This window comes from Carassius carassius, chromosome 4 (genome assembly GCF_963082965.1).
Source record: "Carassius carassius chromosome 4, fCarCar2.1, whole genome shotgun sequence".
Taxonomy (NCBI): Eukaryota; Metazoa; Chordata; class Actinopteri; order Cypriniformes; family Cyprinidae; genus Carassius; species Carassius carassius.
Genome location: NC_081758.1, coordinates 42,350,289 through 42,375,736, shown reverse-complemented (window position 1 = coordinate 42,375,736; position 25,448 = coordinate 42,350,289). Strand labels below are relative to the sequence as shown.

The 25,448-nt window shown below is 33.6% G+C and overlaps 1 protein-coding gene across 5 annotated transcripts in view; it reads right to left on the bottom strand.

Annotated features, from left to right (window-relative positions):
* LOC132140085 (myotubularin-related protein 4-like) overlaps positions 1-25,153 on the bottom strand; it is a 58,556-nt gene extending 33,403 nt beyond the window's left edge. The window contains exons 1-2 of one of the 5 annotated variants that reach the window (XM_059548898.1): positions 25,034-25,153; positions 15,510-15,611 (exon numbers count right to left, since the gene is read on the bottom strand). In XM_059548898.1, coding sequence (XP_059404881.1) covers positions 15,510-15,512 — 3 coding nt within the window. In that variant the 5' untranslated portion in view covers positions 15,513-15,611; positions 25,034-25,153. Of the gene's footprint in view, positions 1-8,526; positions 8,769-15,509; positions 15,612-19,131; positions 19,165-19,504; positions 19,654-25,033 lie in introns of those variants that run through there. The other 4 variants (XM_059548899.1, XM_059548900.1, XM_059548896.1 and 1 more) reach the window with 4 other exon arrangements.
* Between the last annotated feature and the right edge of the window lie 295 nt (positions 25,154-25,448).

Genomic DNA, 25,448 nt, shown 5'->3' with positions numbered 1-25,448 from the left:
CAGTTGCATTTGTATTGTATTAGAATAACTGATAATATATTAGGGCTGTAGCTATCGAATATTTTAGTAATCGAGTATTCTACCAAAAATTTCATCGATTAATCGAGTAATCGGATAAAATGTGTTTTTGCTTAAAGTGCAATATTAATTTTGCAAGAGAAAATAAGACTACTGGGTGTCTTAAAATGAACAACTAAGTTTCCTTTTTTAGAGAAAAAACTTATTTTTATTTTTTAAATGCATAGAATGCAATGCATACATCAAAAATAAGCATTTAATTATTACTACCCATTGTTTCTCTGTCTGTACTTGTACTGTGAACAATGACAATAAAGTTGACAGATGAATTAAGTGCATTTAAGTGCCATTCAGTTGGGGTTTAAATAAAGCATTTTCTGAGATGCACAATAAACATTAAACACATAAAACATTAATTTGATTTATCTTTTAATTATTGAAAATTAAGCAAACATAACTTTTTGGTAAACAAAGGGGATTTACTATTAAGAATAAAACATGGAAGAAATGTTGTGTGATTAAACCTTAAAGAAAAATAATGTGTTTTTTTTTTTTTTTTTTTTTTGTAGTAGTAGTAGCCCAGGCTATGTGCATTCTGCTGAACAATAGTCTTTAACCGGACTTTTATTTTGACGGGTTGACGTACCTTTACAGTTCTGTGTATGTGATGTGACGCTAGTTTTACTCAAATCAAACGGTCAAATGCTCATGAAGTGACTGTCAGAGCAGTTCTGGAGATGTTGTTCATGTGTTCACGTCTTATTTAGTGAGACAGCAGACGCTGAAATCACCGGAGCGTCACGCGCGCTTCTGCTCCATTCATTAACAGAGACACGCAGAACATGCAGGATTCATATTTAAACAGACTGTTCCGGCTTAATATTTTCAGATATTAATTAATATCGTGATTTGATGTAAGTGCAATGACCTATTTTGATTAATTCATTCAAAATTCGGAAAATTCCGTGCCATTCCGCGTTAAACTGTAAATTCCATTTTTATGACTGGATTCCGCGATTCCCTCCATGTTTTCTGCATCGCGGAAATCATAGGGCCCTAGTTGTGCTATGCCAGCTCTATCTTGCAGTGGATACACGCCACGACGTTCTCTTCACGTTTGCACGCGTCCTCAAATCAAAACACTGCTGACTCCTTGCAGTATGCGATTTCAGACTCAGCGCTTGTGTTATATTATTATATTATAACAATTATAATTGTTATTATTATTACTACTAATACTAAATAAAATTATTACACTACAATTGTAAAAAATATATAATAAAAATCATTGAGTTACTTAATATTTTTATTTTACAGTGGTAAAATGTCTTTACTAATATTCAATCTAATACGTTTTTTAATTAAATAATAAATATTAATATCAACATTAATATTACTAATACTAAAAAATATAAAATAACTACAAATAAAATAAATCTTACTCTTGTAATGTTTCACTGTAAATATTTATTTATGGAAAATATAATAATTTAGAATTTTACTTTATAACAGTAAAATGACAATACTTGTATTCATTATAACAATAATTCCATTATTATTATTACTACTATTATTTCTAGTACTACTACAACTAAATAAATATTAAAATAAAACAAAGAAATACTACTCTTGAAAACAAATTGATGAAAAATAATATAATAATTTTCATAATTTGTTTTAAAGAATTAATTTAGTCTTAATTTCTTCATTTTCAAACAATAATCACATTTATTTTGACCGTAAACCACAGGGAACCCTTAAACTTCTGTTTAGTTGATAAGTGCTTCTCATTACAAGCATGGCAAGGCGTTTGATGCATGTTTTTATACAACTTTATTTGTTAATATGAAATTTTCCATCTGCAGTAAAAAAAAAAATAATAATAATAATGGTGATTTTCAGACTTGGTGCCACCAGAGCAATACATTACAGAAATTACATAATTAGAAATAAGGAGAGATAGATATTTGTACATTCAACACTCAAACCTCAAACCAAAACAGACCCAGGACGGCCTTGACGAGGATATTTGACTCTCCTGATGAGGATCGTCTCCAGACGCGCTATAAAAAGCTCCGAGTGACACAGAGATCTTCAAACAGCACGCAGACACACCCCTGACTCCTTAAGCAAGTTACAGGACAGAAATAGGACAGGAACAAGGCCCAAACTGAGAGGAAGACGCAAGCAGAAGCCACACATACGAGAAGTGATGACGAAAGTAGAAAGTAAGAGAAACAGTGAGGCTTGAAATGTTCTTGAAACTCAAAAACAAACGTTCAGCCAATCCAGGACACTTCAATGTTATTAAAATATTTTTATTGGAAATTGAAATATAGCTGAAATAAATATAATATAATATTAAAAATTTTATACACACATACTGTACAGTTGTTTTTTTTGTCTCTAATAATTAGATATAGTTAAGGTTTAAGTACTAAAATAACTGAAAATAAAATTGTAAATGTATATATATATATATATATATATATATATATATATAAACAGGAAAAATAAACTAACAAAACAATGACAAAAGCACATAAAATAACTAAAATTTAAATGCAATAAATTTAAATTAATTGTAATTATTATTATTAATATTAAGCATATAAAATAATACTAAAAGTAATAATAATGGTGAGAAAAATATGCTAAAACGTATTTGTTTATTTAATTTACTAATATACATAATTTACTATATATATATATATATATATATATATATATATATATATATATATATATATATATATATATATATATATATATATATATTAATATATATATATATATTAATATATATATATATATATGTGCGTGTATGTATACATGGAGAACAGAACTTAAAAAAAACTCACGGCAGATTATGATTTACATTATAATGAAAAGCAAAAGCATGTGAAATTAAGCTTTTGTAGGAAGAAACATTTTTGTCTAAGTATATTTTATACAAAAAAATAATTCCAGAAGACATGAATTGTACATATTTTATGTATTTAATTTATTTTCTATGTATTTAATCTATATGTCATTCTTTGTTTATTAATATATATTGACAGTAGTTGGTAAAAAACTAAATGTAGATTATGAAATGCAAGGCAAAAAGATGAAATGAAGCTTGTGTATATTTTGGGTCATATCTCATCACACGGTCCAGCTCTAATTCTCAAGTGGGTTTCAGGTCGGCCACAGGAGGACGGGAACATGAATTAAATCATTCAAAGAGGTTTTGGGATGGGAAAGCTAATGGTTTAATTCATTAAAACAATCATCATCTTCTGTAATCCAGTGGGAAGCGCATGAGTTAGATTGACTGGAGATTATTACAGCCATTCAGATTAAAACGCATCCGGACTCTTCTTTCCATGTTTACAAAAGGAATTCAGTCTCTGGTTTATTATCATTTACAAATTATTTCATTAATAATAATAAATTATTATTATTATTATTATTATTATTATTAATAATAATGCAAAAACAGTCTGAAATTATTAAATTTATTTTTAATGGAATTTATTTCTTTATTTAATTTGTATAGCTACAGTATTTTTTTTACTGTAAATTGAAGTTGCTGAAAATCAAATGAAAACAATTAAATGTATTTAATAAATCATCACTCAAATAAAAACAGTTGTGTATAAACATTTAAATCAACTTTATATCAACTTTTTAGCTATATAATTATGTTTTTACTCTGATTCACTGTTGAAATTAGTGTTGTAACGGTACCAAAATTTCAGTATTCGGTACCGATACCAGTGAAAATCCACGGTTCTCGGTTCCAATTTCGGTACCAAAGCAAAACACAAAAATATGCTAATTAAAAAAAAAACTTTTTAGCACTAAAAATAAAACCAATGCCATTCTTTATACTTATTTACAATGGTGTTTAAAGTTCTTCTACAAGTTATATAATTATGAAAAACAGTAAACAAGTTTCACCCAAATTTAATTTGTGAAATTTAAACATTTTATTTTTGGTAAATAAAGGGGATTTGCTATTCAAATTAAAACATGGAAGAAATTTTTTGTGATTTATTTCTTTAAAAAATAAAGTTTTATTAATTTTTTCAACAGTAGTAGCAGTATCACATACATTTTATTAATAATAGTAATATTTAGTAGCACAATGCCTTTAAGTAAAAATGAACTTTTAATGAATGCATATTTGTAATTTTAACTGAACTTAAGACTGGTGGTGATGCTTAAGATATTTTTGGTCATTGAGGGTTTCTGTAAAAAAATAGTAATAGATCATATTAATTATTATTAAAAGATAATACTACTACTAATTCTACTATCATACTAATGTATATACAATGCTCTATGAATTGATGAGCTGCTGGGTTCATGAATATTAATCACGTTGACGTTGCGTTCGGTCAAACCGATTTGCTGAAATCAAAACAGGGACGGTAAGAGATCAGCGCCAGCCAATGAAATTGGCATTTGCGCATTAGCTCCGCCCACTACCGGAGAAACCGATATGTCTTCTGCTTGTTCGAAAATGAATATGAATAATTCTAAATGAACTCCATTATTTTGACAGGAGAAGACAACAAAGAATAGTTTACATATAGCGTGTCGATTCAGCGTGGTAAGACTCTCGCTCGCTCTCTTTGCATGTGTGAGAAACAGCGCTATCAGTAAAGCGACGGCGAGTCGTGCTCCTTCACAAAGAGTTTACAGAGCGTCAAATACAGGTGCGCTGTGCGTCCATTGAGATGAACTGAAAAGTTCAGATCGCTTGATGGAGAGAGAACTCTGAAGCTCAGATGCTGAAATTAATGCAAGCGTCATGCGCTTCAGTCTATGTAGTAAACAAACTCGCACGTCTCTGCCATTCATTAATTCACAGAGACGCGCAGAACACCGATTCATATTTCAAACAACTTTTGCAGCTTAACATTAACAGATACTGGTCCATATGAAGATTTGATTTGATTAATTTATGCTAACTTTGACAAATTCCATGACTGTCCATATTAAAATGTAAGTTTTATTTTCATGACTGGATTTTGAGATTCCGTCCTCGTTTTCTGCTTCGCGGAAATCATAGCGCTGAACCCGGTTTGAACGGGACCTCGGTACTACCGGTACTTAAAGAAACCTGGTCACATTTACATTTTTTTAGTACCGACTTGGTACCGAAGTACCGGGTCTTTTGACAACACTAGTTGAAATATTAACAATTAAATAGCGGATGTAATTAAAAAAATTATGATTTATTAAACATATTACATTATATCAAAACATATGTAATAAGATACTTTATATATTGAACACTTCTCACATGTTGTTTTTATAGTTATGCTATTTTTATAGTTATTTTATAACAGATATTTTTACTGTAAATTTGAAAAAAATCTTTATATACTAAATACCAATCAAAAATGCAATTTTAATAGTTATTTGTTGTTTTATAATGGTTTCCAAAACTATTTTATTATTGTCATTTTTTATGGAAATTTTACAAATAAAACGCTTTTTATATTAAACACCCATTGCATGCATTATTTTGTTTCATTTTAAAATAGTTAATTAGATATGAAAAAGTTATTTCTTTTCTAGAAATAAACAAATAAAATGCTTTATAAAACATACTAATAATGAAGAAAATTTCTGTGCATCGTTATTTACAAAGGTCTAAATCAGCCGAGAAACGATCTGTGAAAGCTCAGAGAGGCGAGGGAGTTGCTTGTTTTCTCTCGCTGATAATAAATATTTCAGAAGCAGGAATATGTTATTTATGAGCTCATGCATGATGATGAAGATCAGCTCATCTTAAATCAAACATGATCTGCACGAGATCTCACTTTAACAGTACACACAAACCACGGCCAGATCCTCTTCACATTCTATACTAATGCAAAAGATCCCATTATCAGCCTGCGTTAGACTAATCCACTATATTACATGTTGGAATAAATGTTTACTGGGATTATTAAATCATTTTAATCGTTTACAAAGCATCTTTTATTATATTGACGTTCACTTGGTGTGCCAGAAACACGCCCTGAACATAGAAAGAAAATTATATATGAACTTTTGCTTGGCCTTATTGCTTTACTTGGTGTCATTTTACTATAGCAATATAAAAAAACAGCCATATTCTTGGAGTAATATTTTATATTTTCGTAATTTAAAATAAAAATAAATTAAAAATACAAAAATACATTTTGATGCATGCTTTGTCATTTTAATATTTTATATAAATATATATTATGTGCGTATATTTTTATTTTAATGTTTTTTATTTCTTAGATTGCGTTAATTTTTTACTTTAAGATAAACTAAAAATATGAAACATTGCTTTGGTAACTAGCTTAAATAAATTTTATTTTCATATATTATATTTGAAATTATTGTTTTTTTTTTAAATGTTTTAAACCCTGATGGTGCAATGTTCATATGCATGTTAATGTAAAAATACTATTTTACAATAAAAAAAATATATATAATAATAATAATTTAATATTTATTTATAGTTTCATATTTTAATGTGGATAAACCTTGCATTAAAAAAAAACATGATCCTTCATTTAGTTAAATTTTATTAATTTTGTTGCATGCTCATGCTATATTAATTTATATTTTATGTCTTTTTAGTTTTAGAATTTTATTAATTTTTATTTATTAGATTTAGTTAAGTACTTTAAGTTAAACTAAAAATCTGAAATATTGCTTTGGCAACCAGCTTACATAAAATGTTGTTTTGTACATTCTATTTGAAATTATTTCAAATAATTGTTTCAAATAATGATTTTGTATTGTTTTTATGGTTTTAACCCTGATGCAATGTTTATATGCATGTAAAAATACATTTTTAGAATTGTAAAAAATAAAAAAAATTTTATTTTAATGTGTTTAAACGTGTATAAACCCTCCATTAAAAATTAAATTCATAATTTCCACAGAACAGTCTCAACACAAGTGTATGCTTATCTACCTCATTAAATAATATGCATAATTAATGAGTTTACATGACTATTGTCTAGTAGAGTGTTATGCATGAGATATTCACATCCAAACAACCTGTGAGCGACACTATATTTTATAATATTACAATTGAAAAAATAAAATGCTTGATATATTAAATACATACAACATTTTTATAATCACTTGTTATTTTTTTTTTTAGTTCATAAAACAATTTCCTAATAATTATCTTTGCTGGAAAAATGACAAAATGGTTTATGTACTGAAAACCCATCACGTCACTTTTATAGGTATTTATATTATTTTTACAGTTATTTTGTAATAGTTTAAAACAAATGTTATAATAAAATATGGGAATCAAATTAAAAACTTATTACAATTTACCAATCAAAATATTTTATTAATATAACAACAATACATATATATCAAATATAATACAGTAATTAAAATAATCATAATATTATACAATTAAAAAATAATTTACATTTTCTTATTTCCATGTTCTATTTATATTAGTATGCTTATATATTATTATTTTATATGTTATGCTATATAATAATAATAATTATTATTATTGTAATTATTATGCATACTTTTTATAACAAAATAATAATGATTAGAATATAATATTTTCGATTTTATTAAATAGCATTATTCTTATTTACTACAATAAACTACTAAAAATAAATACATGTATTATAATAATTATAATTGGCATAATAAAAATATATTTCAATTACATTTATTATTTCTATTTTCTTTTTCTTGTCGTTTTTTTAAATATCATTTAGTTTATTATGCTATATATTATTTTTATTTTTGCAATCATTGTAATTTAGCACAATGTTATACTAATAGAATATAACAATAATAAAACATAATAACAATAATATAATTATTTAATATACTTATTTTTTTATATTACTATTATTTACTAAAATATTAAACTACTATAATAATATAAACAACAATAATAAGCATATTATACTATAATAATATATTATACAAATATTTTCTTAAGCTTACTGTTGTTTTTATTATTTATTATAATAATATGCAACAATTCTTAAGTACTACACAATATCATATATGATATAATAAATAATAAAAACATTCTGTTATTATAATACCAAACCTATCAAACTCACAATAAACACAATCTAGAAAAACAAAAGACCTGTAAATATTCCTAATCTTACACTCTTCTGAACTCCTCTCTCGGTCACAGATCAAAGATCCTGCTGTTTGCTGCTCTCTCTCTCTCTCACACACACACACACACGCGCACACGCACACGCACACACACACGCACACACACACACACACGCGTTTGTTTTTGTGTAAAGTGTGTTCATCCCATAGGTGTAATGGCCCTATACCAACCCTACACCTAACCCTCACAGGAAACTTTGTGCATTTTTACTTTCTCAAAAAAACTCATTCTGTATGATTTATAAGTGTTTTGAAAAATAGGGACATGGGTTATGTCCTTATAAGTCACCCTCTCCTTGTAATACCCGTGTCATACCCATGTCATTATACACACACACACACACACACACTTACGAAGCAGTTGAGCATTGAGCAGGAGACGCGGTTGGTCCGGCTCATGGTGTGCAGAGGGAGGGTGCAGATGTCCAGGAGACATGCACTCGGATGAGAACCGCCTCAAAACCAGTCGGCAAAACCATCCTTCCCTCGACCGAGACGTTTCACCTCACACACACACACACACACTTCCTGTCGCTCAGAATATTCCAGAAGAGAGACGGAGGAGAGAGATGGACAGACACTGGTTTACACAGAGATGGAGAATCAGATGGAGTCTTGGCTGATGCTAAGCTCCGCCCCCTGTGCACTGCATCACCCTCACGTGCACGCTCTCACTCGCCCGCTCTCTCTCTCCCTCTCTTGCTTTCTTCTGGCGTTCACCCTTCACTGAGATCTCATCCGTACCAGCCTGCAACCTCAGCAAGATGCCAGCGCTGCACATATCACTTCATCCATGCACACACACACACACACACACACACACACACTGGATCCTGCTCACTGGGGCTGCTCCTCAGATGATAGATATAATAAATGTTAACTGAAAATAAATATATTTCAGATATACTGCCATGGCAATATTTCTCATTTTAATTTATTTAACCTTGACGTACTAAAATAAATAACAACTGGAATTGAAATAAATATCAATAAACTACGTAACCTACTAATTTTACTTTGTTGGATCAGCAGCTATGCTAATGATGTCTCTATTTTGTTTCTATGTTTTGCCACGGGATTTACATCCCGTGGTAACTAGGATTTACACAAGCTCCAGTCTGGATCCAGAACACCTGAGAAGAGATGATGCTGACCCTCAGAGGACCCCAGATGATCCTAACCTTGAATCAACAAACAGAACTAACAATTATTGCTACATGTGTGACTGCATCATATAATTACTATTAATTAATAATATTGATAGTTCATCGTCTAGCTGACTACGTCTTGTATTATTATTATTTTTTTTTTTTCTAAAATCCTGTCAAACGTGCACAAATTACTAGCTACTACTAAATATTGTAGAAACAATTTTCTGTAAAGTTGCTTTGTAACGATTTGTATTGTAAAAAGCGCTATACAAATAAACTTGAATTGAATTGAATTGAAAACAAAGCAACAGAATTACTTTAAAACTGAAATGAAAACAAAATGTAAATATAAAAACGGATTTAAAATATCAATAATAACTGTAGTTGTATCTTCACTATAGAAAATAGGACTGATTCCTACTCATCCCATGCCAACATGTTTAATATATTAAATTAAATATTTAACTAAAATAAAATCTGACGCAAAATAAAAATGAATAAAAACTAGATGTATTAAAAATAACAGTCTACTAAAAATGACACACAAAATTACTAAAACTTTAACCAATTAAAATAACTACACACACACACACACACACACATTTTTCTTTTTTTTTAATAAATCCTTTAAAATAAAAATATATTTACAAATTTATTTATTTTATCAATTTGCTACATAAATGTATGTAGTTATATTTATGCATTTTTTCTTTATTAAATATTTAATAAATTAAATCTTTTTATATTTAATGTTACATGTAATTCATAAAATGTTTTATTGTACAATTATTATGTTACAGTTTATATAAAAATGTATGTCTTTGGCACATAAGGTATACATTTCAATCAGTTTAATCGGGAATCAAACCCATGACCGTAAACTACAGCTATTTATATTTTTAAAATAAATTTACAAATCTATTTTATTTAGTATTAAATAAATTAATCTGTCAATTATTTCCTCATTTAATCCAATTTAAAAACGCATTATGTAGTTTATATATATATATATATATATATGATATGATTAAGAATACTGTCACTAGAACACAATTGCTATACACAAAAAAAGTAAAAAAAACACCTTTAAAATAAATAAATATAAACCTTAAAATTAAACAAAACTAGTAGCATGAATCACGTGCTCATCAGGTTAATGTCTCCTTCACAGTGAGTTCTGTATGTTCAAGTGCTGCACGGCTGCCGTGTGTGTGTGTGTGTGTGTGTGTGTGGATGCATCAGTGTGCTTCAGTCACGACGGGCGAGAGACACTGACACACACACACAGAGAGAGAGAGAGAGAGAGAGAGAGAGAGAGAGAGAGAGAGAGAGAGAGAGAGAGAGAGAGAGAGAGGGGGGGGGGGGGGGGGGGGGGATCCGCAGCAGCAGCAGTGACACAGCATTCTTCAGCATCTCTTCCTCCTCCTCTCCACTGTAACACGCTGAGAGACACGCGCTCTGCAGTTTCCCAGCATGCATCGCTGTCTGCACTTAAGGACGTGCTGTCCCTCGATGTCCGTCTCTAGAAGAGACTCCAAAACGCTCGGAGCGTGCCGCGACTCCAAAATAACATCATCCATGGCATTATTATTATTATATTTTTTCCAGGTTATCTAATTCATTTTATTCTCTTATGTAAGCATGTTGTTTTATAAATCTCTTCATTTTCTTTTTTTTTTACATTTATTTATATTTTGAGGACAACTTTTACTACATTTTTATTGAGAAGCTTGCTCAATTTATCATTAAATGTTGTGTAAAATAGGGTTGATATATATTTTTTTAATTATAATATAAAATAGTCATAATACATAGTAATTAAATATATACAATAATTGTAAAATGATAAATTTATATGTGTGTGTGTGTGTCTGTCTGACTCTCTCTCTCTCTCTCTCTCTCTCTCTCTCTCTCTCTATATATATATATATATATATATATATGAGACACACACACACACTTTTTTGTAGTTCATATGGAGGATTGCTGGAACGGAGGCTGATGGACTGTGATTCACTGCAGACGTGGCCTTATGACTACATGACACCTATATTTAGGAAAGGAGGACACCCTGTCATAGCATTACTGCCCCTTCAGCAAAACACACCACTCACATCTCACACACACACACACACACACACACGTCATTCCCCTGAAACCTGATGTGCACGTAACACAAATGCATGACATAAAGAAGGACACACTTCAACACCACAAACAGCTCACTCTGTTGAACTGCATGATCCATCAGAAGATGAGTGTCAGGATCATTCATCAGCACACAACCACATCAAATACAACCTTCTGAATAATGCATACAAATAATAACATGCACCAGATTATTAGCAGAATACATCAAAATCATTAGCACCAGAACAGTACTCTATATACAGGTGAGCTCAGAGCATGACATCATGCAGGACAGTGTTTGGCCCCACCTTTAAACGGACCATTATTCACAGACAAACACCAGACAAAAGATCCTCATTGTCGTCTGTGAGTGAATGGGACTGAAATATGACCAGACTGTGTAAATCAATGGTTTTCAGGGTGTATGAATGAATATTCGGCCACACAGAAACGCGCCTCTCACGACTGAACTGATCTGGGCTGTGTGTCGAGTTGATCGAGTTCAGGAAACAGCGTCCAGATTATCCAAACGAACCGGACTGTGGCGTCAAACGAAACCAGGTGCAAAACAAAAGAGACTTACATAATTATTAACAACTATTTACATCTTAGCATTTAAATTTAATTAGTTTAACATGCTGTGAAACTGTCCTGTAAATTAAACTAAAATTAATACTATACAGAAATAAAAATAAGCACATAAAAATGACTAAAACCTAATCTAAAATTAAAAATGAAAAAAGAAAAATATTATATAAAGCAAATTCAAAATATTTCAAATATAATAATATATAGGTTATAAATAATAATAATAATACTTAACACTGACGTGTATTAATTTAAGATAAATTTTTATAATATGGACTATAATGGGAAAGCACTGTCTGGGGGGAAACAAGTCTGCGACTGTTTTTCATGTCCGCGGTTTGAAGCAACCCCAATACAAATAATGTGATATTTAGCACCTAAAATGCGAATTTTACCAAGGCAACCCTTCCAAAAAATGTATATTTTAACCCCGGGAAGCAATTTTTATCGGGGAACCTCCTGGAAGCGCGATTGGACTAGTTTTGGACTAGTTTTAAGAAGCAACTGGGCTGGATTTGTTGTGAAAACCTGGCAACCCTGATCCGAACGCACGTGCTGGAGATATACTTCTAATCACAGGAGCATCTTTACTGATGAGATGCGCATTAAAATCGCATTCGATTTTTTGCACAGCCCTAACTCAAGAGAACAAGCAATAAGAAAAAAAAAAGTCCAAATTATCACATTAAGAACATCTTCATTCTTCCATGCACTTTGTTCCCCATACAACTAAAGATGCTACACAATAAAAATATAAAAAATGCAGTCACAACTCAGTGAGAAGCACTGACTGCATCACAGGGCTTCTGCAGAGCTTTTAAAACACAAATGTAAGACATTTAAGACCCTTTTCCATACTCAAAATTACTATTACATGCAACTACAGCTTAAAACAATAATAAGCAAAAAAAGTATGTAATTTATGATGAGGGATATACACTGTGACTCTTATTTTGAAATGTATATACTTAAAGTGAAGTGAAGTGAAGTGAAGTGACATTCAGCCAAGTATGGTGACCCATACTCAGAATTTGTGCTCTGCATTTAACCCATCCGAAGTGCACACACACAGAGCAGTGAACACACACACACACTGTGAGCACACACCCGGAGCAGTGGGCAGCCATTTATGCTGCGGCGCCCGGGGAGCAGTTGGGGGTTCGATGCCTTGCTCAAGGGCACCTAAGTCGTGGTATTGAATGTGGAGAGAGAACTGTACATGCACTCCCCCCACCCACAATTCCTGCCGGCCCGGGACTCGAACTCACAACCTTTCGATTGGGAGTCCGACTCTCTAACCATTAGGCCACGACTTCCCTACTTTACTACTTCTGTCTGCTTATTCAAAAAGATGAAAGAAACATGAAAACCTAAATACCACAATTTAACAAAAAATCATAATAAATAATAATAATAATATTTTATGCAAAATGAGGGACTTTTTCCAAATCATAAACATGCCTGAAATGCAGTGGGACTTTTATTTTGAAATGTGTATGCTTTATTACTTTTATTTGCTCATTCAAAAATATGAGAAATATAGGAACCAAAAGAACCTAAAATACCCCCCCCCCACGAAAAAAAAGGTTGTATGCATGTTGTAAGACTTTCAATCATTAACAAGCCAGAAATACACCTGAAATATCTATACTTTACTACTATCCATCTGCTCATTCAAAAAGATGAAAGAAACATGAAAAATACCTATACCTAAATACCACAATTTAACAAAAAAAAAAAGAGGATTTTATGCATAATGAGGGACTTTTTCCAAATCATAAACATGCTCGAAATACAAAGGGGCTCTTATTTTGAAATGTCTAGACTTTACAGTGTCCACCTGCTCATTCAAAAATATCAGACATAAAATATGCAATTACAATCATCTAAAACACATTATAATATAAAACCATAATGTAAACATTGTCAATTTGTCAAATGTGCATCATAAGCAAAAATATTTTTGAAACTTCGATCCTGTTGAACTTGGACTATGAAATCTGCAGCGCTCGCATTTAAGTGAATCATAACCTTTTGAAGTTTAATAACCACATATTCATGTCGCAGCAACTTTTCTATCCCCAAATTTATAGACCTCTTAAAATGAAGACTTTTTGCTATATTATTTAAGATTTTATGGTCTTAAATTTGACACGCTGAAACTCCGTATCAGGAAAAAAGCGACTACAGCATTCGACTTCTGGTTCAGTCTCATGGAGACGATAACAGTTTCTAGCAAGAGTTTCTGAGCAGCTGCTGACATGAGCTCAGTGCAGAACTGACCCAGCAGTGCTTGGCTTTACTCGTGTACGAATGGCCCTGACGAAGACGAGCCACAGGCTGTGCTTTGTTTACGGAGAGCACTGAGTGTGTAATGAGCATCGAGGGACGTGTCCACTCGCTCAGACTCAGAGCGCCACATCATCATGGAAAACCCACGGCTTCACACTCCGCTGCTCTCACAAAGTGTCTTTAAAGGGTGAATGAAACTCAAATCAGGAGCCCAAAAAACATCCACTAACTACAAGACTGAACTGAACGTTCACTCAACAAAACAAGGATGTTTTGATGTTTCATAAACAAGACAAAATACTGGAGGAAGATATCCTTTTTTGATTTGCATGCAACATTTAACGCCATGATTCTATGATTGTCCTTCTTTAAAGGCTTCCTGCTACAATTTGAGACCTTCATTTGTAATAGGAGACTTTTTAAGATTATAAAGCCTACAAATAAGCTTAAACATTAGGTGGACTCCAGTAAAAAGCCAGCTTAAAAGACTCAAGTAAACAATTAACCCTTAAAAATAGAATGCAATTTTGCAGTTAAAGTGTTTCCAATAAGACTCCAAGTTGACCAGCAGCATCCGTCAGTGTTTAAGAGGCATCAGCATTCCCCAAAACTTCTTCAAACATGTACAGGAAAACATCAAAGATCTTCACAACATCTGGTAACCCCTGCATGGTAGTTTTACAGGGAAAGTCTACTCTGGAAGAGCAGAAAGTGGAAAAACAGGAAGAGAACAGAACACAAACCCTCATGACATAACACAGGGTCATAAAAAACAAAACAAAGCACAACATGTGATCTAAAGATGGGAAACTCACTACATACAGACTGATCCGCCAATAATTAAAGGATTGTTTCGTAAAGGTGATAGAAGATGTTTTGGCTTGCTATTCTAGCAGGACAGCATTTGTTTAGCATGCATTGAGCTAAAGAGCAGCTCGGCCTGCAGAGACCACAGTACTGAATGCATGCCGTACACTCACAATGGATTATTAGATTTGAATTGCACAAAATGCATGTAACCAAAAAACCGTAGGATATCCTCAGGTGGCTCTCAGTCACTAAAAGCCTAGTAAATGATAAAAAGATGCCTGGATCCCAAAATCATCTCCAGACCCAAAATCAAATAAAAAAGCAAGTTATTGTATTGTGACGCACTCAAACACCCCGCAGACTCACCATTTTCTCAGCAGATGTGCTTTGATTGAGTCTCGGCTACGGCTCTGCCAGCTCTCCGCACCGTGACGGGTCTTGCAACTCACAGCTCACGAGAAACACAATCTGGAAGAAAACAGATCAGAATCAGCCAATGACTGTGAGAGGGCACAGTGTAGTGGTGACACTGTACAGTAAAAGTAAACCATTCAACACGAGCATCAGAGAGGTCAGACGAGGTTTAAATCACAATCTGTGGTCCAAATCATCCTAAAGGTGTTCAATAACAGAACTTATTAACATAAAATATATTTCTTAATTTCAAACTTTATATAAATTACAAATATTTGTTTTTTTAAAATGCATTTATTTTCTCTTAAAATAAATGTATTTATATTTTGTGTGTGTGTGTATGTGTGTGTGTGTGTATATATATATATATATATATATATATATATATATATATATATATATATATATATATATATATATATATATATAAAATTGTATACATCTATTTATATTGTATTTTGTAAATATATTATTATGTAAATATTATATATTGTGGATATTTCTCACAGTGTAAAATGTTGTATCTAAATATGCAGTATGGTGTGTTTTGCTATAGGACATGACTAAATGCATGTAAAAATGAGGTGAAAAGCAAACTGCTTCATCTGGCTTCATCAAGAATGCATCTTACTAAATGCCTCCCTAAAAATGTGTCCGACAGGTTAAAAATTATACTGGGCTTCCTTAAGATCAGTCCAGTCAGCTAAAAAGTTGAACTCGGATCAAACTCTTTCTCAGCAATTTTTTAGCATTTGTGTTTTCCTTGCTCAATCACCAAATATTGGCAAAATTCAAAAGAATAGTTGAGTTTAACACATAGTTAAGCAAACAGGTCCGAACACGCACAAATAGGTAAACAAACATGCACTCGGGTTATCAGGAAATAAACTCTGCAGTCCGTCACGGTCAGGAGCTCTAAACACACACACACACACACACACACACACACACAGAGTTTAATCATGCAGCGTAAAGCACTGTGTGTGTTTGTATGCATACATGAACACACCCAAGGAGTTCCTCCTCACCCCACACCGCTCTCACCTGCTGAGACGACCTTGATCTCCAGCTACAAGCTCACTAATAGGATCAGCTTTGATTTACAGGAAAAGGAAAGTGAAAAACACAAGAACACACAACACAACCATGTGTGCTGCACACTTGTTGACTGGGTTTCCTAACAAAACGTTCTAAAAATAGACTAAAGTTCAAATGAAAGTTCTGTAAAGAAATGCAGACCTAGGCAGTTCAGACATTACTTTGCACTATAAGTTGATGAATATGGCTGTCAGTCAGTAGCACAATAGCTATATCTTTTTTGTTAATGTATTCATCTGTAATTATTTGTTTGCTGTATTTTCTTTGGGATTTTCACCCACTCCTGAAGTCTTAATACTTCCTTGTTTGGGTAACATCAAGTAAATTGTTGTATCACAGTTATGTTGTTTACTTTTTTTTTTTTTACTTTAATGTTGCTATACTAGACTGGGTGTAACGCAACAAGACAATTTAAAATTTAATTTAAACATTTTGGCAGAAAAATATGAATTGCTAAAAAATAATATTGATGTGGGTCTACTAATTTTATATATATATATTATATATATATTAGAGCCCGACCGATATATCGGCCGGCCGATATTATCGGCCGATATGAGCTAATTGCATTTAAATCGGCATCGGCGTTTATAAAGGCCGATGAAACATGAGAAACAGAGTCTCATGCTTCACTCATGTTATGAGTGTTGCATAGTGTGCCCACCAGAGGAAGCTCTGCAACTCCCCAGTTGACAACAGCGCCAGAAGTCCACTACAGAAGAAAGCTATCAACCACAGGAGGTGCACTCTTTTGATGGTGAGTCTGTCGTTCGTCATGTGAAATGATTGCAGATTTAGTTCATACACTGTATATAAAACAGTGTGGTAGTTCTAGCTAACGGTCCTATCATTATCACTTCTAAATATTCTGTAACATCAATTACAGCCACTAATGCATTGCTATATTAGATTAGCCACAAAGCTAATACCATGTTTATCAGTGGAAGAGCGCGAACGTTAATAAGAGGTCAAACTATAACGTTAGCGTTTAACTTATTCTAAATATATGTGCAGATAATATATCTAAATATATCTGCACATTATGACCGCGTAACTGTGGCAGGGGGCCGCGTGTAGTCAATGACTAGAAGTTATGTACAGCGTGCCTCGAAAAAAACAACAACTGTTACGTTACTCTAACGCTAATATAGCTTCCTTGTTTAGCAAGCCCCTTAAATGCTTGCTATTAACTTGTTTGAAGGTGGTTCTTCTCAAAATTGACAGCGGTGTGTTCATGACACTAACGTTAACCATTCAACTTCGAATTGATTCCGTAATCTTCCGGTAACAGTAGGCTAACTTTACGTTCGCCAGCGCATGACGATGTTTTGATTCAGATTGCACAAAGAGAAGAGGAGAAGATATACGGGTCTGTTGTGAATGTGTCTGTGAGAGCAAATAGTGTAGTTACAGTAACTACAGTAGCTGCGTCAGAAATGATTAAACCAGAGGGGACATGTAAATAAATGTGAGCTGAACAAGCGCTTTTTTTCTTTTTTACATATTGTTTCAAAGCAACTTTACAGACATAACAGGAAAATGTTGTATTGCTTGAAAAATAAAAAAATATATATTTTTCTAATTTTTGCCCATGTAGGAGATCCCAGTTTATTATTATTATAATTCTAATGATGACATGAGTAATGATACATGGTGATATTATTAATACACATGCTTATTCTTTCTCTGTCTCTCTGCCTACAGATGGCTGAAAAAGGTGAATGCTGTAGTGGGACTACTTCTGCAAATATTTTAACTTTAGTATTATAATTTATTTACAGTAAACACACAGACTGTTAAAACCAGCTTCAACTGGAAGAAAGTAAAAGTGTTAAATGTTTAAAACCAGACTGTTTTTTGATCATTAAAAAAATATATACTTTTGATGTGCAATTGTTTAGTCATTGAGACCGTAATCTAAGGCTTTTTTTTTAACATAGTCCATTCTGGAAAATGGTTTATACAGCCCACATACATAGAACAGTAGATATTTTGCTATTGAATGTTGTGTAAGTGCAGTTTATAGGAAATGGGTCTAATATCCAGTTTATTTTTAAAATCAAAATATCGGCTAATAAATCGGCTCTTTTCGAGTTAATATCGGCCCCAAAAAATCCATATCGGTCGGGCTCGAATATATATATATATATATATATATATATATATATATATATATATATATATATATATATATACAATTATAATATTTGTAATGCGTGTATATATAGTAGCAAAAAATTAATATAAAATTTTATTTTAAAAAAAACACTTTTTGAGAGAAAAAAAGGAAAAAGACACTATTTGAAACCTAAACGGCTTACTAATTAAAATTGTCATTCTTATACAGTCTCAGAAAAAAAGGTACAAAAGACGTCACCTTAGCTTTTCAAAAGTGTCAGGCATGTACAATTTATGAACTAGCAAACTTTTAAAGTACTATGCACCCCTCAAGGTTAAATAATGTACAAAAGTATACCTTTTGAAAAAGTACCACCCCAGTGACAGCTTCTGAACTTTTATTTCTGAGTGTAGTTTCCAACATGACAGCTCTACTTCAATGCAAGGCTGCTGCGGAGATTCACTAGAAACACACCCTCACTGCTGCAAACTCTCCCGAGACACGTCAAAGATATCAGAAATACTTCTCCCTCGCCTCACGGCATTTCAAAAGAGAAGAGAAACTGTCCGACGCTGAAACACTGTAACACTGGAACAGTTGCTGAACGTTCTAAACTTCCGAAAGCGCGACAAATGTATCGAGCGCAACATTCCATTCGCGCGCAACAGCGTGTCAGTCAACAAACAGCTCCTTCACAGCCGAGACACGACAAAACGAATCAAGCTCTTACCTGAGCGCCTCTGTGTGCGTGGACACTGACTCCTGAACTCTTCACGCCACGATCATGTCTATCCACGCTCGCCTGAAGGGTTTAGAGGCGAGAAGTGGGCGGGGCCTGTAGTGCGCGAGGCTGGCCGTGAAGTACGTGACAGCGCTGTTCTTGAGCACATGCTTTACTTGCATAGCACACACGTTAACATTACTCTGTGTTCTAAACAAACTTTCAATGCATGCGTGTCCACATAACAGCGTGTGCGCGCATCTATATCAATAGAGCAACAAAACGCGCTGTGTTTTGTTTGCGTGAAACGCCCCCAAACCTCTGATACTTTTCACAAACACCATAGAGTCTCGGGACCCTCCTGAGACAGCGCTGCTGCCACTCAATGACCTGCAGAAAACTGCAAGCGGAAGTCATTTATTGCCTCCAAAGGTCGTTTACTCATTCAGTGCATTTACTATGTGTATATAATCATATATATATATATATATATATATATATATATATATATATATATATATATATATATATATATATATATATATATATATATATTATTTTTTACAAAGAAACAATTGCCACTTTGAAGTACAAAAACTGAAATTGTAAAAAGTACTGTAAAAAAAAAAAAGTTCACAGTGTACAAGAACACTATTATTATTATTATTATGTAAACTTTATCAAAACCAACGCTCTATATTTTCCAAACTGGCAAATAAAAATTTAATTTAAAAAAAATAATAATTTTCTCTATGGATTACGAGCCAAAATCTTCAGTCTGTCTTAGAAAGCACAATCTTTGTGGAAAATGTTCTGATATTTGCATTTGCTTCCTGATGGCTGGTTATACATTAAGGACTAACGTGCAGAAAGCTGACAAAGTTAGAGGACCCTCACAGCCTTTATATTTATGAATCAGTGATAATGTGAAGATAAATATTCTTCTTTAATATCAATGTCTATTGCACTTTTTTTTCTAAACAATGTTACACAAACCTACCCACAGTTTCCAAACACGCCTCCATTAAACATGGCACAAAACACCTTTTATGGCAGTAACACACGCCGAGCAAGCACTTTACAACAGGACTTCCGTGTGCATCTCACCTGCGAGGTGTGATGATGGAGGAAGTGACAAGAAAGTGAAAGTGTGCTTTCTATGTTTAGCCTTCATTAACTTTCCATTCACCACAAATGGGACCAGTACCAGTTCCTGCAGCACTTGGAAAACATTATCTGCTGCCATTATTTCACAGGCCTCTAACACAGAGAACATGTTTGTTTTTTTAATAACTGTGGACACACGTGTGCATCTGAACCTGAGGAGTTGCCTCACACTTCTAGAACAGCAAAGCCTTAGATCCGCATTCCCACAGCAGCCAGCGACACACAGGTCCAAACACGCCAGTCCTTATCTGACTTTACACAACACAGCTCAACACACACCCAAACTACCCCAGATGCATTTCAGAAATCATTCTACAGCTCAAATAATAGACTGATGTGATGCCCCAAAATATGAATCCACAAAACCCTAATGCCCATGTTGCTGTTACAGTTTAATGCATTGAAAGCCCTTTATATTGTGAGGGAAAAACATGAAATGCAATACCACAAGGCAGAGATGTGACTAATGGTGCTATGATTTATATACAGTGTAATGCAACATTTATTTTAGTCCCATAGCTCTCAATCTGGTTTGATTTTTGTCTCGTTGTAGTAACTCCTCTTTAAAAACATTGTGCTGTTTCCAGCATTGATTTCTTTTTTTTGTTAACTCACTAACATTTCTAGATAATGTTTATGTTACCATATAGACCTTTTTTCTCAAATGCATAAATAGCTATAAATGAGATTTAGTGTATTTATACTCACATACCCCTCACGATTTTGTTAAATAACTTCCGCACTGGACTACTGTAGTAAACTACTGTAAGAAGGTGAAGTTCAGCACAAACGCTGCTTCAGCTCAATCACTGAGAACATCTGGCAACTAAACAAAGCTGTTTTATTCCTGCTGAATCGTGCGGATACATTTATCCAGCGACCAGCGAAATGGAGAAAACTAAAACCAACTTCCACTGCACACGCTCCAAACATAACAAAACTGACATCAGATCCTCCATGATGAAAACACTAGATACAATCTGTTTCCAGGTCAAAACATAGGGGACGATGAATTCAGGCTGACCTCTAGACACTTATCAAGCTGAATCTCAATTCAAAACACAGATACAAGCACTGTCGTCATCAACAGAGCAAACTGAAATCTGCTGTTTGGGAAAATTGGATTTGGCGAGCCTGTGTTTAGCATAAATGACAATCTGATCTCATTTATTTCCCTTCAGATGAAAAGTGCATCTGTGCAGATCTTATGAACACAAATTGGTGAGAGGGAATAAAAACCACAGCAAGGCCAATATAAACACTTAAAAAAAATAATGATAATGAGTTTGTTGAGGAGAGATGCGCTAGCAACTGGATTTTGGATTCTCTCCTGGCAGAGAAAGAAATAAGTGAAAAAGACTTGATTTTTAGACCCACTGTTGAAGCAGACGTGTGTCTGGGTCTGATTTAACCAGATTACAAACCACCTGCCAAAGTTTAAAAATCAGATTTCAAGTGTTGTTTTCTCTTATCAGACTAATTAAATAATATACAAAATAAAGTAAAAAGAAAATTAAATAAAACATTTTAGTTTGAGATTTCTGAACCACACATGGCTGACAACCATCCAGATGCACTGACCATCATCTGACACATAAATAACTAGTTTCATGGTTATAATCACAAGATTTATAAATAGCTATAAATTTCCCTTTTAAAAATGTGTTTTTGTGTTTCTATGCAGAACTGAATTTAAATGCCTATGCTTGTCACATCGGTATCACTTCTCTATCCCAAGTTTCACATCTACAGTATATTCTCTTTGAGTTTCACCTAAAACTCAACAGAAGATATCAACAACGTTTCTAATATACCCAGAACACAAGCATTCAATCTGGCTCTAGCATGGTAAACCCTTCTCTTACATGTCAAAGTTCAATATGCACAAATCTGAAAGAGTTTCATCAATCATCATCTAGTTCACTCTACCGTATTTTTCAGACTATAAGTCGCACCTGAGTATAAGTCGCATCAGTCCAAAAATACGTCATGATGAGGAAAAAAAAAAACATAAGTCGCACTGGACTATAAGTCGCATTTATTTAGAACCAAGAAGACAAGAGAAAACATTACCGTCTACAGCCGCCAGAGGGCGCTCTATGTTTTCAGTGTAGACTACAGGAGCAAAGAGCAGCATAGAGCGCCCTCTCGCAGCTGGAGACGGTAATGTTTTCTCTTGGTTCATGTCAAATTAATTTTGATAAGTCGCACCTGACTATAAGTCGCAGGACCGGCCAAACTATGAAAAAAAGTGAGACTTATAGTCCGGAAAATACGGTACTTAACATTCCAGAGATATGGAAGAGTACTACATAACATGTCAAAGTGCAAGAGAAGAGGAAAAAGTATTCAAAACATCTGATTAAACCAGCATAGACGTGCTCACGTTTGTGTACAAAACAGGCCGTTACTATTAAAGCAATAGTTCACCATAAAATAAAACTTCACTGAAAAAGTACAAACTCTCAGATCATCCAAGATTAGGATGAGTTTTTTTCTTCATCAGGTTTGGAGAAATGCAGCATTGCATCAGTGTCTCATCAATGGATGCTCTGCAGTGAATGGGTGCCGTCAGAATGAGAGTCCAAACAGCTGATAAAAACATCACAATAATTATATAATATTTCACAAGATGTTACCTGATGGACTGGAGTGCTGTGGATTATTGTGATGTTTTTATCAGCTATTCATACTCTCATTCTGACGGCACCCATTCACTTCATTTTTGGGATTTAAAAGAATCTATTAGTCTATTAACACACTTAACCAGCTTAAGGTTGACTGCTTCCCTCCCAGTTAGTCACTAGATAAGTGATGGCACTCCAAACTAAAACATCAGTATTTCTAAAAGGAGATTATTCTGCATTCAAAACGATTATTAAAGCGATCATAAACATGCTGTCACGGCTACAGAGACCTAGATTCAGAGAGGAGTCATGAAGCTATTTAAAGAGCCGTCTGACCTGTAACATGAGCATGAGCCATCAATTAGACATTTCACCTAAAGCACTGAGACGGATCGCTGAGCTTCCCGGGCTGAGGAACGAGATCGGGATCCGGTGGGGTTCACCAGGAGCCAATCACAGGTGCTCACCTCGCATAATTATAATCAAGCCGAACCAGAGCAATCGTGCTCCATTAGAGATATGAAAAACGCTTTTATGAACAGCGTCCCATTGGCTGCAAGCCACAACTGTCTGTTTCACATGAAACTGAAGAAAGACAAAGAAATCCACCAGTAAGGCACAGCCAACACAAGGATTTACTCAGAAAGCATTCAGCAGACGCCCTTAACCAGAACATCGCCCGATTGTACTGAACGGATGGCAAGCGAGCACTTTACTATGACATCTGATAGAGAAATAAGTGGTTACTTTCAACAGAAATCCACACTCTTATTATTATAGTAATACAAACCTTGAAGTTAGACCTTTAATTAAAATGAAACTATAAAATGCCAATATTTACCATTCATGCATTTCTAGCGCATTATTTGTCCTTTATTACATTTAAAAAATAAATCTATTAAATTTATTGAAGAGAGATGTGCTGATATGGACTTTCGATTTTCTCCTGGTGTATAGTAAAATAAGATAAAAAAAACACATCTATATATAAGAATATACTAGGCTTTTTTTTTGATGAGATAACTGAAATGTTAACAATAATATTTTAACCATTTTAATATTTTTAACCAGATTACAAACCAAATCAGTTGAAAACTACAAATAATAATAATAATTAAAATATTTAGCAATATAAAATCAAATAAAAAAAGTAATAATAATAGTTAATTGTATTCCAAAAAAATATATTTTATTTATAATATAAATTAGCAATACCAATATTTTTACTGTGCATGCATTGCAAGTGTTTTTCTTTACTAGAAAAAAAGACTCTTATATAAGACCAGCAATTCAGATACAAAAAAAGCCATTTCGGGAAAATCAAAGCGCTTTATTACACAACGCTTGTGAATCCATAAAAAAACAACGCATGTGTGTTTACACTGAAATACTCAATATTTAAACACAGGTCAACGACATACTCTTCAAATGTGACTTTCTGGCAGTTCACCCCAGTCGGTGGTCTTTGATCTGTGTGTGTGTGTGTGTGTGTGTGTGTGTGTGTGTGTGTGTGTGTGTGTGTGTGTGTGTGTGTGTAGTATGGTTGGAGGGTTTTACAGCCCTGAAACCATCCCAGCTGGTCAATACAGCCACATGCAAACACATGTTCGGCAGAAACCGGATAAAAACCACGCTAAATCACGAGTATTTAATTCATACAACAATCCGCCAAACGTAACCGCAAACGCATTAAAGAATAATCAAGTTAAATAAACAGAAAATGAAATATGATCAAGATACTCACTGTGAAAGAATCAGCTGACACAACGGTGACTCAGTAGAGCCCACTACTTCCGCATTCACTGGCGATGATCTACGCGTCAGCCAATCACGATGGAGCGTGTCTGTAGACTTGACCAATGGCGAGGCGGAACCCGTCCTGTACTAGACGCGCGACAGCCAATGGACGGCCACGGTGGCTTAGCGGCTCAACTACAGGACGCCTGAATGCCGCGAGCACACCCTCATGCGAACCAATCAGGGCGAGGCTGGGGCGGGGGAGGGGGAGGTGTGAGCCAATAGAAAATCACAGCGCGGCACTAGGGGACCACGTGGTTCAGGGAGCGTCGTGCATGTATTTTAAAGCGACAGCAAAAAAAAAAAAAAAAGTTTAAAACCAAACCGGTGTTGCACTGACGACAATGTGAAACTGTATCAAT